Genomic DNA, 18,869 nt, shown 5'->3' with positions numbered 1-18,869 from the left:
TTCCACCTCCACCACTTGCCAATCATCTTAATTATAATAGTGGCTACTGTTGTCTGGCCAAGTGCTTTAAATGTGTACTTTTATTTAATGCTCACCATAGCCTCAAAACTTCCAGAAGAGGACCAATGCTCAGAAATGGCAGCTGCTCTTTTGCGAGAAGCAGCATGGTGCCTGCAGTGGGAGAGTGGGCAGCTGGAGTCAGGGGGCCTGAGGGACAAGCCCAGCACGCACTTGCTACCAGGAGACTCAGGACAAAGTGGACTTCCCATATATCAGGCTCCTCATCTGGAAAAGAACCAGCATTTCTCACTGGTCGAGATGCTGTGAGGATTAGCAGTCACATACGGCCTCGGCTTGGATACTCAGTAGCAGTTTTTCTCACTGTTGTTTTTCCTGATGAGCCTGGACCCACACCAGCATTGATTATACATCACTGAACCCAGCTCTGGAGAAAACAGAACTGCCTCCCACACTCCATGTTGGGGTTTCACAGACTCCATACAGAGGGCTTCCCTTTTCCTTTCTGAGTTCTGAATCAATTAAGAAACAAGGAGTCAGGGAGGCAGATACGGAAATGTCAGCTTCATCACTGAGTGAGGCCAGCCTGGAGGAGGTGGCTCAGATGCGAGCAGTCATGGCTTCCTGATACTGAATCCCAGGATATGCTACACTGCCTGCCTCCTGGGCCACCTCAGGCCTCCCCACATGGAAGCAGGACATCTGGGCCACACCAGAGCAGTGGCCTCCCCTGAGCGGTCCATCCCGAAGAAGAGGCTGGGCAGGCTATGCTACTGTGCTCACTTCCTTCTTTTGAATCTGCCAATCAAATAGGGATCACTTCCTCCCTGGGGTGCAGTGAGTCATCATTCCCCATGGAAACCAGAAGAGTGGGGAAGAAGCATTCCCCCCCAATCTCCAGGATGTCATGACATTTTCCAGGACATCGTAAGGATTGAAAGATGCTATTTCATTGTTTTTTAAGTATGGTCTATTTTTTGCAGGGCAAGGGGGGATATAGAAAATAATCCATTGTTCTTGAGGCTCTGTGTTTAATGAGAGATAGATTTTTATCATCAAACCTTAAGTAGGATAACATCCAGAGAATTTAATTACGGCTAAGAAATATTTCATGATAATGTGGTAAAAAATAAAAACATTTCTTTTTCTAGAATTTAAGATACATTAGATTTTTTCTTTGCTTATTTTCTTTCTTTTGTTTTTTTTTTAGGACTTGGAGGAATTAGAAAAGGGACTTCAGGTCAAACTGTCAAACACGGAAATGCTGGGCACTGGTGATTCTGAATACATCACCCTGGCAGATGTGGAGAAGAAGGAGAGAGAATACTCTGAGCAGCTAATAGATAATGTACGTGATGGGTTTTCTTTCCCATATAAAAACCTTGGTTTCTGGGGCAGTTGAATTGTCGAGATTAAAGAGATGGTCCCTAGAAGCTTGTTTAATTCTTGAATTCCCTGTCGTGTTCTGCCCCAGAGCCAAGGATCCAGTTTCTGAAGTTAAGTGATAGGAAAGGTATAATTAAGGGGCCGAGATTTACAGAGGGAGTCTTTTAAAAATTTTTAAGTGAATTCCTCTTGTTTAAATTTTAGATTGATCTTTAATCATTCAAAGCAAAGATTGCTCTAACTCTCTGTCATTACCGCCCTGTGGGTTAGAGCAGATGCTAGCTGCTAACTTCCCAAACTCTAGGCATCACTCATAAAAGCATGTTTTAAATTCCAGAGAGGATGGCTTCCCTTGAAGCCTTTTCCTTGTTGCTTTTGGGTTCCACTACCCCCATTTGTTTATTATTTATTATTAAACAAACATTTCCTTGTCACCCCAGCGTTGTACTGGACACTGGGGATTCAGAATGAACTTAGACCTGCCCTACTGGAGAGATGCTCAGGCCAATCTGGTGGGGGGCTTTGTGGGTTACAAGTGTTGTGATAGATGAAAACACAGGGGGGCTGAGGCACAGTGGAGAGAGGAATTCATTTTACCCCAGGGTTAGTTAGGCAAGTCTTTGTGGAAGAAAGGACCATCAGGAGGCTTTTTGAGAGAAGTGCGATGGATGCTGGCCGGTGGGCAGGCAGAGAAGGGAGCCAGGGAGAAGCAGGCAGAGCACGATAAAGCCAGAGATCTTCCCTGAGGGTTTTCATCTCATACCAAGGAGGTGGGAGTCACTGAAGGTTTGCAGCAGAGGGTTGCTTGCTCCCGTTTCTGTCTTAGAAGGACCTTCAGCTGCCGCGTGGAGGACAGTTAAGAGCTCTTGGGTTGGGCCAGCCCCGTGGCTTAGCGGTTAAGTGCGCGCGCTCCGCTGCTGGCAGCCTGGGTTCGGATCCCGGGCGCGCACCGACGCACCGCTTCTCCGGCCATGCTGAGGCCGCGTCCCACATACAGCAACTAGAAGGATGTGCAGCTATGACATACAACTATCTACTGGGGCTTTGGGGGGAAAATAAATAAATAAAATAAAATCAGAAATATTAAAAAGAAAAAAAAAGAGCTCTTGGGTTAGTTCAGCAGGAAGTTCATGAAGGCAATTGCAATAGGGATGGACAAGTAAGAAAATGTGAGAGAGCTACGAGGGTGGTACGTAATGACGTGGTGGGAAGAGGTGTAGAGGTGCAGTCCTACAGAAACCAGGGCTCCAGAATGAGAAGGAAGTTGGAAGGGGACATGGCAAGTTCCGGCTTGACATCTTGAGTTGGAGATGCCTGGGGATGGAGAGCCTCCACTAAGCTCAGGTAGGAGGACGGGAGTGAGGATGTTCTTAGGATGCCATGGGTAAGGGAGGGTTCTCAGCCTCGATTCCTGTGGTCCACGGACTCCCCAAGGCAGTGGAACATCTTGTCCGTGTCTGCATATTTCAGGCAGAGGATTCATAGTTCTTGTAAGATTCTCTAAAGTGTTGGCGACCTCTGAAAATGGAGGTGACTCTGGTCTAGGAGTGTGTGTGGGATGGGTAAAGAAAGGAGCTTTGATGGGATGAGCTGCTGACTAGAGGCAGATAAAGGGTTTGCTGAGCTGCGACAAGGCCCCAGAGATGAGAGACCAAACTTTGGAAGAGGTGCCAGTTCATACAGGTGTGCGCTTTCCCCGGCGGTGCCCAGCCTCTGGGCAGGGGCTGGTCAGATTGACTCAGTTTTAGGTTGACATTTCTCTCCACCTTTCGCCTAGGAGTGGGCTAACAAGATCATTGTGGGCTTCTGGGCCACTAACCCTTGACCCCTCCCTTGCCCTATCCAGCAAGAAGTGTTCATTTCAGCGTCTGAGAGACGGAGCCAAGATGGAGAAAATCATAGCAGGGGGTATTCAATGGACCAGGACCAAATCTGCCTCTCCTTAGCTCTGTGACCTTTGACCAACGACCTGACTTGCTGAGCCTGTCCCTTGTCCTCCCAAATATAGATTTCTTCTAGAAATAAAATATGTGAAGCACAGAGCCTGGTATATAACCTGAGTGCATAAAGGAAAGATGTTAAGACTCCTGGTGTCATTGTTCTCACAATGACGCAAATTAAGCCTCTGACTTTCTAAGCTACTTGGTGATTCCCAGCTCTGCTCCTGATGAGATAGGGGAAAAGTAAAAAGATTTTAAAGCAAAATGTTTTCATGGTCAACATCATCTCTGCCATATCACTCTTTTGTACTTTTAGGATAATAACTAATATTTAAATGACCATTCATGCTTTTATTTTCAGGACATGTGTAATCCCTTTTAAAGATCTAGAAGCTGTAGGAGCACACTGTCGTATTTCATGCACCCCCCCAGGCTGCAATCACGGCCTGTTTAAGAGTCTTTAAGCTGTTTAAGCTGGTGATCTCACTGTGCCTTCCCTTCTTATCAGCCGCGCATTAGTGTTTGCTGAAAAGCCGCCTTGAAACTGAATGGCACCTAAAAAAGGAACAAGGAGGAACCTCTGCAGAACGCGATTATTGCCGAGATAAACTTGCTCCGGATTGTAGAATTATTTAAAATCTCAGCCTGTGATAGGAATGAATTGTAATTCCCAAGCATGAACCATCCAGCTTTATCGCTTTCTTAAATAAGTTTTCTCCCCCCATCTCTTGCATCTCATTCTCATTTCACAGATGGAAGCTTTCTGGAAACAGATGGAAAACATCCAGCCCTTTCTTGTGGACCAATTTAAGTGTTCCAGTGCCAAAGCCCGACAGCTCGTGATGACTCTGACGGAAAGAATGATTGCCGCTGAGGGGCGCCTGCGCGAGTCTCAGGATTTGCAGGCTCTGGTAATGCTGGGGGGCGGGAGGGAACCGGAGGATATTCAAGCTAGAGATGTGGAATCCGGGAGCTTGAAGTGCCACTAGACATCGAGTCGAACACCTTCCTGTTGTAGATGGGGGTATAGAGCACAGAGAAAAGCAGTGAATCCATCCAATTGTCCATCCATCTGTCCATCCGTCCATGTGTCCATCCATTCCATGAGTGGAGGTGCTGGCCAGCTCCGTGTCACTGCAGCACAGCGCTGGTTCTCAATCCTGGCTGCACATTGAAAGTATCTGAGGAGATTTAAAAAGTACTGATGCTTGGTCCCAGATGGGTCCCCACCCCAGAGGTTCTGACCTATTCAATTTGGGGTCTTCAGAGCTCCAGGTGACCAGGGTGAGCAGTCAAGTTGACGCCTGCTGGTGTGGACGGAGCTTTGGTGTGCTCTCCTGACTGCCCCATGAATCGCCTGGGGAGCTTTCAAAAATGTCTGTGCCCGGCTTCATGCCCAGAGATCCAAGCTGATGGATCCAAAGTGGAGGCCCTGGCATCACTAGTTTTAAAACTCCCCAAACGATTCTGATGTATAGCTGGGGATGCAAATCACTGATATAGAGGAATCTGCAAATCTGACTTTGAATCTAGGCTCAGCCACTTGAAGCTGTGTGATCTTGACCTGGGTGTGTAACCCCTCTGAGCTTCAATTACTCTGTTTATAAAGAGCGATCCTAGGAGTTGCCACAGACAAGGCCCAGGGAAATGCCTGGTGACCCGTAACACCCTAGTCGCTGTGGAGTTCTCTGTAGTCTTGTCCATGGGGCTTTGGTCTTGTCCTGCTGTGTGCAAGCCCCAGGGCACTATGCACCCATTTCCCCTTCCTCTTGGGAACTTGGGAACTCATGAATTACATTCCAGACCTGTGTACCCGCCCAGGTTACACCTGACTTAGAAACCGCCAGCAGCCACCCTGCCCTCAGCTCAGAGACTCAGCTCCTCGGACCCCTGGAGCAGGCCCTGCAGACCTGGAGCGGGTCCCTGCCGCTTCTCCACAAACCGCTCTGCTCCAGAGTGTGGTCTTCTGACGAGCAGCATCAGCATCACCTGAGAGCTGGTTAGACATGCAGAACCTCCCCACTCCCTAATCAGGATCTGCATTTTAACAAACTCCCCAGGTGCACACAGCTGTCTGAGAACTTTGCATGTTTTTGCTCATCACGTACACGTATAGTCTCCTTTTCCTCCTGGGCCCTGCTAGAAGACAGGCACGGCAGATATTTTATTCACAATGAGCAGAAGAGCTGGCTAAGCGGCTCGCCTGGGATCCAGATCCTTCCTGTCTATTGGCATCGCTGAGCCTGGGCCCTCAAGCTTCCTGGTTTGCCATACTAAGCCCCTTTGAATTGGATTTTAATTTGATAAGACTGGCGATATTAATGCATTAAAGAAGAAAGACTTTCTTCCTTTTATTCCTTTTTTTTTTCTCTTGATTTAATTATTTTCTGTCAGCAGGATATTGATGCAGAAAAAAAAAACGTATCCTTAGCTGACTTTGGCCCAAGTATTAACCAGTAACTTCCAAATAGGAAGAGGGAAAGAATCATCCAGATTATCACTATGCCCTTTTTTTTACCCAACATTTGATGGGCACCTACATTCTGTTATAGAATGTTCTGTTATAGAAACGGTGTTGCAGACCTGAGCTAAAAACCTTGGCTCATACCACAGTCCTGCCTGTTACTAGCTGTGTGACCTTGGGCAGGTTACTGAACCTCTCTGTGACTCGGTTTCTTCATCTGTAAAGTGGGGATCAGAATCGCACCTGCTCTGAGGGTGTGAGAGAGTGGACAGTACCTTAGGCCGTTAGAGCAGAGCCTGGCACGTGGGAAGTGCTCAGTATGTGTTAGTGTTAGACTCCTGCGGGCCCCAGGTCAGCGGGCAAAGTGGACATAAACAGATCATCAGAATGATGCGAGGGAAGGGCTACAATCTACGCACAGAAGAGGGTGGATGACCTCTGCCTGCATCCTATGTATCAAAAAAAAAAAAAAATGTAGCTCTGTATCTCGGAATATGTTGATGATGAACTCCTGAAGAGTTTAAGTTCTCGGTCTGGTGTCTGAGCACCTTGGCTGGGGCGTTGGTCCTGGAACGCTCATGTGGCATCCCTGACTGTCAGAGCTGGAAGAGCCTGGAAAGGGCCCTAGAGGTCATCAGAGCGCATCTCTTAGGACGTTGGAGAAGAGCCGTGTGGGGACTTGCTGTATATAATTATGATAACAGCTCACATTCATGACCACTTGCTGTTTTCGGGCCACTGTTTTAAATGCTTTATATATTTTAACTTATTTAATCCTCCCAGCGGCTCTGTAAGGTAGGGGTCAGGTGAGGACACAGTGCCAAGGACGTGCCCCTCTGAGGGTGGGCCGAGTTTGAGCCCGGGCACGTTTGAGGACACTGCCACACCCCCAGAGCAAGCGGTGGCCCCTCGCCTCCCTCCCATATACCCCTTTGCTCCTGTAGCCTTCCATCTGATGCCTCTCTGCTCGGCTCACCTCTCTCCACTCCTGTCTCTCTTGGAATATAAATCGAGAGGTTGCGCTGTGACTACTGAGCTGCGGAGGCCTCGCCGTGTCGCATCAGAGGGGGCTGCAGTGGGGCGGTTGGCACCCCTCTCCCCCAGGCCATCCTGCCCGGCCCCTGGCGGAGCAGTCTTCCCGCGCCCACACCGGACACTTAGCGGTTATCCTCTTGCGCCCTCTAGTGGTCAGGGCCTGACTGCTGACAGGTTTGTTTAATTGGACGAGAGGAAGGTTTAAGACCGCTGTCCCTGGGACTAGTTATGTGGCCTTCCGGAATAAACCTCAATGTTCTTGTGCGTAACTGGGGGATCGTTATCCTTGCCCCGTTCACACGATGTTACAACACAGGCCAGTGCAGCGCAGCAAACCATGAGACCCAGGGCTGGCAGTGGGTGGCTCAGGGACGGCCCCTGCCTTCAGGGGCTTCAGTCCAGCGTGGGACTGTCCCTTGGGATTAGCTCCTTAAAGACAGAAGCACAGGAGCATGGTGCAGCGAGGAGGGGGCGGGGGTGTGGGAAAGATCGGGGAAGGCACCACACAGACCATAAGGATGAGTAGGACCTGGCCAGGCAGGGGGCTGAGAGGAGGAGGCAGGGAGGGTGTTCCAGGTGGGGGGCCCCGTGTGTGCAAAGGTGTATGGGACAGGGCTGGAGACTAAGCCAGGCCTGGTCCTGAAGGGCCTTGTGCACCAAGCCCAGGAGTTTAGACTTGGTTTGAGGGCAGTGACTGGAGGGTTTGGGCCAAGGGACAACAGAGCCATGTCTGCAGCTCTGAGAGGCCCCGTCTGACATGTGGGGGCAGAGCGTAGGCGGTCAGGTGGGAGGCTGGGAGAGCAGAGGGGGAGCTAACCGAGGCAGGACTGCAGGCCTGGTGGGTGGGACGAGGCTGAGGCTAGCTCAGGCCTCTGCCCTGCCAGGTGGCTGGTGGGGCCGTCCCTGGGGGAAGGCGTCCTCCCTCTGGGCCGCAGGGCTGCAGCTTTAGTGTGATCCCTGTGGACGCAGCAGCGCCCCTGCTCATTCCGGCGTCCTCACTGTCATTCAACAGCGGGCCTTGAGCATCTGCTCCCTGAGACATGAGGACTAGCGATACAGACCTACAGGATCCGCCTCTGCCTCTGGTCAACATTTGCTGCCTGGAGGAGGCATCTTTTCCAAGAGTCTGTCCTAAGTGATGATAAAATGCTAGGACAGGGCAGGGCCTGTTCTAACGTTGACCCTGAGGGTCACTCTTAAAGTCAGTCTTACCTTGAAAATCTCTTAAATCCCCGGCACTCAGGTATCTGAGGCTCAGAAGCCGAGAACTCCTGGAGCCTTGACTGTTTTCCCTTGTGTTTCTCTTCCCCGGCTGTTGGGGCCAGAGGCCCGATTAGACTGGGGAGGGATGGCTATAGGAAAGGAGGATTTTCCCCTTGGATCATATGCATATATTGGATTCCTTCCCGGAAGAGCGTCTGGGGAGCACTCACTGTGTGCTGAGCGCTCTCCATGTGTCGCCTACTGTCAGCCTCACCACGTCCCACGGGGGCCGACTTTGTCCCCATCTGAGGAGCAGACACAGGAGGCTCGGAAGGAGAGCTGCTTCGTCCGTGCTCTGCTCGCAGGGAGGCGGGGGCCCCAGGATGGGGCCCTTTGTGTTAACAGAGCCTCGTGGCCGAGTGCTGACCCCGGATGTCCCAGCCTGCTGTCCTATGTGTTTCTCTTCTCAGGACGCCCTGGAGAGAACAATGGGCCGGGCGCACATGGCAAAGATGATCGAGTCCCTGAAGCTGCAAATCCAGGAGGAGACCAAATGCCGACTGGCGGCCATCTCCCGCGGCCTGGAGCTGCCGGCCGCCGAGGGGAGGCTGTCGGGGCGGCAGAAGGAGGAGCTGCTGACGCAGCAGCACAAGGCCTTCTGGGGGGAGGCCGAGCGCTTCAGCAGGGGTGAGCGAGTGAGGCTGTGGTGCCCTGGTCCGGGGCGCCGTGCTTCTGGGGTCCCCTGTGCTGCAGGGGTGGGGGCCAGGGCGGGGGGCGGCACTTGCCGTGTCAGGAGACGTGGAGCAGTGCCCATGGGACCAGCACAGGCGGAGGTCCCAGTTCTGCACTCGGGGACCGGTCGCTTAACTTCTCTGCACCTCGCCTGCCTCTCTGTACAGCAGAGTTAATCAGAGCTGCCCTGAGGTCGGGGATCGCCTGCTCCATTTAGTCCTGTGACTCAGGCTGGGGCCCCCCAGGGTCCCGTAGCAGAGCCACCCGGAACAGGCAGAGGGCATAGGAGGGTGGAGATGCCCAGGAGTGACACAGGCCTCCCAGCTGCAGCCCGCAGCCCCGCACGAGGCACCGGGCCCTGCTCGGCAGCAGGGTGGGCAAGGGCGGGCAGTGGTCGAGCACGTGGGGCAGGAGAGGGAGCCTGGAGGGCTCGTCAGTGTGATCCAGGGCTGCACGTGCGCCTGGGGCCTGCGTGGAAGGAGAGTCGAGGCCTCCCCATGTGTCAGGCGGGACGCCTATAGGGCATGGAATCCATGTGCCTAACAAGTTCCCTAGCAGGTTCTGATGCCCAGACAGGTCTGGACACTGTAGGACCGGGGAGTTGGCTTGGGCGGCCATGACAAGATACCACAGACTGGGGCCTTGAGCAACACACATTTGTTTCTCACAGCTCTGGAGGCTGGAAGTCCAAGGTCACACTGTGCCAGCCGATTGGGTTCCTGGTGAGGGCCCCCTTCCTGGCCTGCAGACGGCCGCCTGCTCACTGTGTCCTCATGTGGCAGAGAGCCAGCTTTCTCGAATCTCTTCCTCTTCTTATCAAGCACTAGCCCTCTGGGATTAGGGCCTCACCCTTGTGACCTCATTTAACTTAATGACCTCCCTCTAGGCCCGGTCTCCAAATGCGGTCCCTCGGGGTCAGGGCTTCAGCATATGAATTTGGGGGGACAGTTCAGTCCATAGCACCAGGTTTCCATTGTGGCCAGTGACCTGTCCTCTGCAGATGCTCACCCTCTGCCATGCCTGCCCCACTGCCCTTTGGAGATGGGTCAGCAGGCAGGCACTCGGTACTGGGACCTCAGGACTCCAACCCAGCCATTCTTTGTGTCACTCAGCATCTCAGCTTCTGTGACCACGTGGAAGCCTGCTGTTGGCTGGAACTCCGGACCATGTAGAATCTGAATGCATCTGGCCTTGGGGGTCATCGCACACGGTGGCCTGGGCTTTACCTGCAGGAAGAGGCCCCAGCAGCAGAGAGTGGCAGGGATGGGGTGGCGAAGCAGCCCCCATGGGTCGGGATCTGTTGAACTTGGACAAGACAGGGGAGGCGAGGAGATGGTCGGGGTGGAGGGACAACCCTCGGCAAAGAGAGGACTTGGGGTCTCCTGGACATCTGGCCACACTCTCCTCTTTGGTGCCAGAGGCTAAACGGAGTTTTAGATCAAACCCAAGGAAGTGTGCTAAGTATACTCTCATCTAAGTGTAGAGGAGGGTATAACGTGTGTGTGTGTGTGAGAGAGAGAGACGCTGGAACAAACATCTGCAAGGACTGCAGACCCCTTGTGACCTGGCTGTCACTTAACTTCTCCAGCCTCTTCACTCAACATCTCCCCCAAAACCCAAGTGAAAAGGATCTGGCTAACTTTTCCATTGTCTCTGCTCCCAGGAGGGCCGCTACCCACCCTCCTCCTCATCCCCACCACCCCGTCCCTCATGTAGGACGTAATTCATTCTCCCTCCACTTTTATAGTCCTCCCTGGACTGTGAGCAAACTGAGAGGAGGGCTGGGTCCTGGTCCCCCGTAGACCCTGGTGCCCGGGGCTGTGCCTGGCACGCTGCTGGGGCCGAGTGACCTGCTGGGGCGAGGGATTGTTTTAGAGCCCAGCCCTTCTCGCCCTCGGTTCCCCTTCCCCAGCACACAGAAGACCTTGCCCGTGGGTTCGCCCTCCTTCCTGGAGCTCGGGGCCCTCTCCTGGTCTGCTGATCTGAGAACTCAACCTCGAGGTTTTCTCGTCTCAACACTGTCTCCCTGCAGACTCAGCCTCTTCATCCTCGTGTCCCGCCTGTCCCTCCCTGTGCCACCTGTGCCTCCCTCACACCCTTTTCCCCAGGAGAACGCCTCTTGTTTGTCTCCTGCTCAGGCTGGCAAGTCCTCTGCACAGCAGCTAAATAAAGCCTCTTGTGGCGTCCTGAGCCCTGGGCCCGATGGGAAGTGGGGGTCCCTCCAAATAATGAGGGGCCTTGGGCTTTAAGGGGCCAGGGCCTCCTAACGCCAGCCTTTTAGAAGCACATATACCTGAATGATCAAACTAAACAAAATAGAATTTGCACCTAAATTTCTCACCCTCTTAGTGCTGGCGGAAGAAGCCAGTGGGGTTTTGGCAGGAGAGTGACCTGCGGTGTCCTGTGGCCTGTTTCAATTCCAGAGTTTGTCCAGCGAGGCAAAGACTTGGTCAAGGCGTCACTGGGTCACCAGGCAGAGGGGATGGCAAAGCTCACGCGGGCCCAAGAAGAGGAACGGAGGAGCTTCCTGGCCGAGGCGCAGCCGACCGCCGACCCAGAGGAGTTCCTCCAGGTGACCCTGCTCCCGACTCACCCCCACATCGGTGGGCACGGCCGTCCTGGGAGCAGCCATGCTTATTGGGTGGGATGTGGCCCTGTCCCCATTAGCCAGAGGCTTTGACATTGTCAGACACGAGGTCAACTCCTTACCTTCTACGTGTCAGCCCAGTCACCTTACTCTAGTCCCTTCAGCCCTGCGTCCCTGGCTTCCTCGTAAGCCAGAGACAAGCGCAGCACCACTCTCACTGGGCTGCTGGAAAGATGATTGGGAGAGTCCGTGGAGAGAGTTTCGCACAGGCCTGGCACAGGGCAGGGTCTATATGGATGGCAGCCAGCGTGCGGTAGCACCAAGGGGGTGCTGTGTGGACCAGAGGGGACAGGCGTGTCCCAGGGTGTAAGGCAGGCTCACACACACAGGGATGGGGCCCTCGCTGGGTCGAGTGGCAAGTCCAGGGGAAGGGAGGACCCTCCGTGTGGGCTGAGTGGCCAGGACCAGGGAGGGGGCCAAGCTAGAAAAGCCCACGGTCTGGGATGGGGACAAGGAGACCCGCAGGAGGACAGCGAGCAGGATGTCACCCTCCTTGACGGAAAGGAAATAAGCTGGTGCCAGCACAGGCTGGAAGGACCAAGGCTTGCAGTTCTCAGAGAGAACAGAACTCGGCCTTCGTCCTCGGTGTTTCCCGGCTAAGGGGCGGTGGGACTGGGGAGGGGCTGCTGGTCTGCCGCCATCCTGCACGGTGATCGAGCATTCCGGCCCTGGGGCCAGCCGGACCTGGGTTTAAACACTGACTCTGCTGCTAACTAGCTGAGTGACCTTGGACACACTGCTGACCCCCCGGCCCTCAGCTTCCTCATCTGCACAATGGGAATAATAGCCCCTGCCTCATGGGGTTGTTGGGACTCCGCGAGACCCAGTAAGGGGCAGCCATGGCCCAACTGCTTCTCTGGCTCCTTCTGCTCTGTGTTAGCATCTGGTGCAGCTCGTTTCGGCTCTGCCGAGGGGATAGAGGGACAGTATCTGCATCCAGGCCGGGCCTAGAGCATAGGCAGGGGGCCCTCCCTGGGGGCCAGCGTGGTGGCAGCAGCACCACTCCACTGAGAAACCAGGGGAGGGAGCCCCAAGAACAGAGGAGAGGCGTTTAGGTCCCTGGTCCAGCTGCTCCTCCCCACTCAGGGAGCCTCCTTCCTGGGCCCGGGCCTGGGGGTCCTGGAGTTCATCATAAAGGGACAGGGCTGTTTCTGTCTTTGAGAAGACCCATGTGCAATCAGAGGGAGAAGATGGGATTATCCAGCTCTTCATTACTCAGGTTTCAGGGCCCTTCTCCCTGCCATCACATTGCTCAGTGCGAGTCCTGAGTGTGGAGAAGGTGACGCAGTCAGCTCTGCGTCCCAGGACCTCTGCACAGGGCAGGCACACGCTGATGTTCAGGAGACGTGGGAAGAAGGAAGGAAGGGTTGAGCACATGCATGCATGAATGAATAAATGAACAAACAGACGACTGAACCAAGAGATGATTGAATGGACAAACGAATGAATGAATGAGAAAATGAATGAATGAATGAGTGAGCAAGTGAATGAATAAACAAGTGAATGAGCAAATGAATAAATGGATGAACAAACAACTGAAGGAATGAATGAATGGACAAATGAGTGAACACAAACTTCCGCCCCACGCTCGGCCCTCCCTCTTCTGGTCCCTGCCCTGCCCTCTCAGCTCACCTTCCACTCCAGGCCCCCACCAAGGCCAGGCGGATCCTTACTGCCCTGTCACTCCTGCTGCTCTCCCTGAGCCCGCGTTGTGTTGGCTTTCCATCTTCCCCCCCGGGGAACCCTTGCTTGTCCTTAAAACTCAGCTTGCGTGGGGGATTTTCCCCTGTGGCCGCTCCCTAAGAGGATCCCGTCCCTCTGTGGTTGTGCCCCCCGTGGTTGTGTCTGGGGCATCTGATGCACCCCTGTGTGTGCCCCGTCTCCCCACCGCTCTGCTGGGCTCCTCAGGGCAGGGCCCAGCCACGTGGTCAGCGGGGCCTGGCTGGTCACTGACTGCACTGCTCTCTAATGTCTAGAGTGCATCGCCCTGCTGGGCCGAGGGCCCCACTGCATGGGTCTCCAGGGCCTGGCTGTTGGTCCCCAGCAGCTGAAGTCAGGGAATGATGTCCGGGTGGCTTATGTCCAGGAGGGAGCAGTGACGGGGTCACCTGGTAGCACCTCCTTGTAGTGGGTTGGACAAAAGTACAGTCTGTGGTTTTCCTGGAGATCCTGGGCTTGGCTGTAATTTACAAGCCACAGAAGCCACGTGACGTCCCGGTGCCCCACTTTCCTTGAGCATAAATCATGTGTGAATATCCTTTTGGTCTGAGAGGCAGGGGTCAGTTGGGGAGTGTTTTTTGGAAATCTGCGTTTTTCTACGGGATTCAGCTCCTGTTTTACTCACAGGCTTTCCACATGGTCCTGGAGAGGCAGAGGCTGACGCAGAGTGGCCTGGAGGAAGAGGAGGACGTCAGAGCCACCGAGGCCGTGGCCGCACTCTGCCAGGTACGTGGTCTCAAGGGGGTACTACCAGAGAACCCTCAGGATCTGTGTGCGCATGAGAACCTCATCCTCCTGGGCCAGGGACCCCGAAGACCCAGGTTCAGGTCCAGCCCTGGCACTCTGTGGCTGGGTGACCCAGGCAAGCCACTTGCCCTCGGGGGTCCCTACCGTGTCAGATGCCAGGGTCATATCTGAGGTACCTTTCATTTCCAAGGTGCTTGGGATCCTCACCTCCAAATGTTTCTAGAGGCAAAGGTCATTGGAGATCAGTTCACCCAGGATGAAAATAGGCTGGCATTTGTGGGTGTCGTCAGTGTAGAGCAGTGATGAGGAAGGAGGGCTGGGCTTGAAATAGGGAGGCCTGGGTTTGAATGCCGGCACTACCTCTTTCTCCCTGGACAACCTCGTGCAACCCTGGAATGGGGAGGTGAAGCCTGTCGCACTTGCCTCGAGGGCTGGCTTCAAGAGAACGGGAGAGAGCACCTGAGCCCTCCAGAGCGACAGGGGCTCCCCGGGATATGTTGATGGCCGAGACAGACGGAGCCCTCGGGCAGCACACTGAGCTGCTGGAAAGGCAGAAATGCAGACATCTGGTCACGAAGGAACGTGGCAGGTGCCACAGTGTGGGGTGGCGCTGGGGACAAGGGTCAGCTCTGGACTCGGCAGCCTGGGTCTGCGTGCTATCTCTTTCCCTTCCTCGCTCTGTGGCCTCCAGAACGGTACCGGGCCTCTCTAGTTCTCAGCATCCCCATCTGTGCAGTGGGGACAGTGGTGGCCCTTCTTCACGGTGGTGGGGTGAGCACTGAATGCACGTGAGGCCTCAGACGTGCCTGGGACACGCCCAATCCGTGTTGACCCCTGTTACAGGTGCAGAGAGGAGGGGCCAGGGGTGAAGGTGAGGTCAAGAACGGCTGTCTGCAGGAAGTGATGCCCGAGCCAAGCTTTGAAGGAGGAGCTGGGCCCCTCGGACAGGGAGTCAGGGGACACCCAGGCCCAGAGAAACACATGCAAGGCAGGGAGTGCATTTCCGCATCATGATGCTGCTGTCCTGGGTGAGCTGTGTCTGTATCAGTCAGCTCAGGCTGACAACAAAGTGCCCCAGACTCGGGGCTTAACAACAGGATTTTATTCTCTCCCAGTCCTGGAGGCTGGAAATCCCGGATCAAGGTGCCAGCAGGAGTGGGTTCTGTGAAGCCTCTTTTCCTGGCTTACGGATGGCCACTTTCTCGCTGTATCCTCACGTGGCCTCTCCTCCGTGTGCCCGCAGTAAGAGAGAGAGAGAGCAAGCAAGCACGTGAGCAAGAGCTCTGGTGTCTCTTCCTCTTATAGGGACACCAGTCCTGTGGGATTTTAGGACCCCACCCTATGACCTCATTTAACCTTAATTATCTCCTTAAACGCCCCATCTCTAAATATAGTCACACTGGGGGTTAGGACCAGCATATGAATTTTAGGGGGACACAATTCAATTCACAACAGTGTCCCCCAAAATTTCACGTCCACCTGAAACCTCTGAATGTGACCTTATTTGGAAGTATGTCTTTGCAGATGTAATTAGTGAAGATGAGGTCATACTGGATTAGAGTGGGGCCTAAATCGAATGACTGGTGTCCTTATGTGAAGCCCACGTGAAGACACAGAGACACAGGGAGGAAGACCGTGTGACAGTGGAGGCTGAGACGGGAGTGACGCAGCCATAAACCAAGCAACGGCTGGAGTGGCCAGGAAGAGCAGAGCCCTGGAGCCCTCGGGGAGCGGGGCCGGCACCTGGATTTCTGACTGCCAGCCTCCACAACTGTGAGAGAATAAGCCCGCAGTGTGTGGTGCTTTGTTACAGCAGCCCCAGGACACTGCTACAGGAGCTGGTCTTTATTCTGGGCCAGGCACTGTCTTAAGTACTTTCTGAGTATTTGGTCACTTCTTCCTCACAAGAATCCTTGAGGCAGAAACTGCATTTTCCTTCTTCCCAGATGAGGAGCTAGGAAGGAATTTCTTGAGAAATGTGCAGGGTGGGATTCAACTTGTCAAAGCCCCAGACCCTGCCGGGAGGAAATGAACACCCTCGTCCCCAGGGGAGTCAGGACTCAGTCCCTGGCCCGGGAGTGAGAAGCCCGTTCCAGCCCCTCTCTGGGTGCTAACAGGCTGTGTGACCTCAAGTTGGTTATAGAATCTCTGCGCTGCCCAAGCATCCTGCTCAAGTCCCACAGCCAACAAGCAGCGAAGATGGGATTTAAAGTAGATCTTTCTAGCCTCAGCGCTGATGTTCTCGCCAGGAACCATGCCGCTCACTGTGGGCTCTGTAGGACAGCGGTGAAGACAGCTCTGGGGCCGAGCGGCCAGGGTGCCAGTCCCAGCCAGGCCAAGCTCCTGTTGTGTTTCCAATGGGCTGACACGCTTCCCTGAGCTGGGATGGAAATCTAAGATCTTGGTCAGTGAAGCCCCACTTTACTCGTCCAAAACCAAGGATATAACACCCATCGATTACTGCCTGGAGGAGTCAATGGACGATACATATGGAAGTGCCTGGCCAGTCCCAGTGGGGGCAGGAAATACATCAGTTTCAATAAAGGTGTGTGGATGGCACTGAAGTGACCGCAGCCTCGTCCCTCCAGCAGTGTCCTTAGGATGTTATGCATTTGGTTTTACTGTGCCTGCAGCTAGTTGCTGGGCCCTTGGAAGTTTGGACCAAGAAAGTGAAGCCATACTTTTTTCGAACGTCAGGAGAGGCCATCAGGTGTGAATGAGGAGGGGTGCCTGCTGGGGTCTCTATCTCAGGAGGAGGTACTCGGAAATGCACTGCGGTAGATGGTCCCGGGCAAGGTGCAGGTGTGCGTGTGATTCCGCCCATCCGCAGAGGTGTTTTGGAAGGAAGGAGCTGAGGGCCTGTGCCAGCCTGTCTCCCAGAATCAGTCAGAGGTGTTTCCTAGATTCACATCAAACCCTCTGGTTCCAGATAACTTTGGTCTATTTTACATTCCTTAATTGTGGAAATCATTGCCTTTGGTTATTGGAAACTGCTTTAACCTGTTATTTCCAAAAGGATGAGGTTGAAATCCTTTGGTGTAGCAGAAGGAAACTGACTGGGATCCTGGCGGTGCCATTTCTGCCCCGGGGGACCTCAGGCAAGAGCCTGGATCTCTGAGCTCGTTTCCTTGTCTGTGAAATGGAGACAGAGCCCTGTTGACCCTCATGGCAGCACAGAGTACAGGAGAGCGTGGCTGGGGCCCGGGGCCCAGCATGTGGTACGTGCTCGGTAACTACATCTCACCTGCCCCACCGGTGAGCGTGTTGAGCAGAAGGCCTTGAGCCTGGGGCTGAGAAGCTGGCTCTGGATCCGGGGCCTCGTGTGCAGCTGGCTTCCTCACCGGCTAGCTGTGAGCTTGGGAAAGTTAGCTCATCCATTCTTTCGTTCAACAAATATTATTGAGCTTTGTGCAACCCACAGTCTCAGCCCTGGGGCCTCTGCAGCGAACCAAACAGATAAAACACTTGTTTCCGTGAAGCTCGAGAGGCAGCATGCTTCTGTTCCAGAAGCAGAAAGCAGGCAGTGTGGTAGCAGTGGGGAGTGGGGGAGCAGGATACGGGCTGAGGTCAGAGAGCCTCATCTTGTAGGGCCTTACAGACCATCTGAAGATGTTTGTGTTGATTTCAGAGCGAGACGAGAAGTCGCCGGCATGTTTTGAGTAGGGAAGTGACTTGCCTTAAGTTCTCCAAGGATCCCTCTAGTGTCTGTGCAGAGGAAGGACTGTACGGGGCAAGGGTGGAAGCAGGGAGACCTGGGGGAGGCATCGCAGGTCCAGGCAAGAGAGGATGGGGCCTGGGCTGGGATGGCACTGATGGGGGTGATGAGGAAGCATGGGATCAGGGTCTATTTTGATGGTGAACATCTCAGTCTTCTCTGTTAAAATGGGGATAACAAGCTTTCTTCACGTGCCTATTTAGAGGTTTAAATAAGTTCGCATGTACAAAGCATATAGAAGTGCGTCAGGCACATAGTGAGCACTCAGAATACGTTATCATGGTCATCGTTACCATCACTCACTGTCTAGGAGGGTGTGTCTGCACAGAACATGCTCACGAGATAACTTGGCTTGCAGTCTGGCTGGCTCTTTCCCAGACCTGGTCACGAGGAGGCATAATTGCCTCCTTTCTTTGGGTATGACACTGGTCATGATATTGTGGGCGCGGTGGCTGTGAGATAACTTTGATGACCGCCTAAGGGTTCTCAGGCCACAGAGAAAACTGCATTTTTCTAAATTCCCACTGTCTCTTGGCCTTTAAACAAACGGTAAATTCTCGGTTTGCTTGAGGCAGATGCCACTAAATTACACGTCTTGGCACCTCATAAAGAGATTCCTGAAACAAGCCCAGAGTCATCCGGGTAATCACGGCTCGGAGCTTGCACCATCCCACGCCAGGTGCCATGCAGACCTGCTTGTTTGTCTGGATTTCATTCCTGACTGTCCTACCCACGCTGTTTCCCTTGAAAAGCTCCTGGGAGAGTGTGGTGAAGTAACAGCCCTGCCAAGCTTGAGCCTTCTCAGCTTCAGGGTCTCATGGGAAGTTACAGCTGAGGAAAATGAAGGAAAAAGTGAAGCTCTGTCCTCGAAGGACACAGAAATAATAATAATAGGCACTTATGAAGTGTTTGGGAGTAGTCTCCAAGACCACGCTCACTACTGATACCAACTGTAGGTTCAGGGGTCTCCCAGACCACCTTCAGTTTCTTTAAATCTCCAGAGGGACTCACTGAAAGCTGTTCTACTCACGGCTATGGTTTATTTCAGCCAGAGTACGGGTTAAAGTCACCGAGAGAAGAGGCACATGGGCAGAGTTCCAAGCATGGAGCTTCTAGTTGTCCTCTCCCAGTGGAGTCGTGGATGGTGCTAACTTCTGGCAACAGCGTGTGACATTATACGCCGAGTGTTGCCAACCAGGGAAGCTCACCTGAGCCCTGGCGCCCACAGCTTTTATTAGGGCTCAGTCACATAGACATGGTTGA

At 53.7% G+C, this 18,869-nt stretch overlaps 1 protein-coding gene across 4 annotated transcripts in view; it reads left to right on the top strand.

The window, feature by feature from the left end:
* Nucleotides 1–18,869, top strand: part of EVC (EvC ciliary complex subunit 1) — a 76,959-nt gene that overhangs the window by 23,470 nt on the left and 34,620 nt on the right. For all 4 annotated transcript variants that reach the window (XM_058546708.1, XM_058546707.1, XM_058546705.1 and 1 more), the window contains 5 exons: nucleotides 1,229–1,366; nucleotides 4,097–4,255; nucleotides 8,517–8,733; nucleotides 11,202–11,350; nucleotides 13,772–13,870. In XM_058546708.1, coding sequence (XP_058402691.1) covers nucleotides 1,229–1,366; nucleotides 4,097–4,255; nucleotides 8,517–8,733; nucleotides 11,202–11,350; nucleotides 13,772–13,870 — 762 coding nt within the window. The remainder of the gene's footprint in view (nucleotides 1–1,228; nucleotides 1,367–4,096; nucleotides 4,256–8,516; nucleotides 8,734–11,201; nucleotides 11,351–13,771; nucleotides 13,871–18,869) is intronic.

The sequence above is a fragment of the Diceros bicornis genome, chromosome 8, assembly GCF_020826845.1.
Source record: "Diceros bicornis minor isolate mBicDic1 chromosome 8, mDicBic1.mat.cur, whole genome shotgun sequence".
In the NCBI taxonomy this organism is placed as follows: domain Eukaryota; kingdom Metazoa; phylum Chordata; class Mammalia; order Perissodactyla; family Rhinocerotidae; genus Diceros; species Diceros bicornis.
This window is presented reverse-complemented; position numbering and strand designations above follow the sequence as displayed.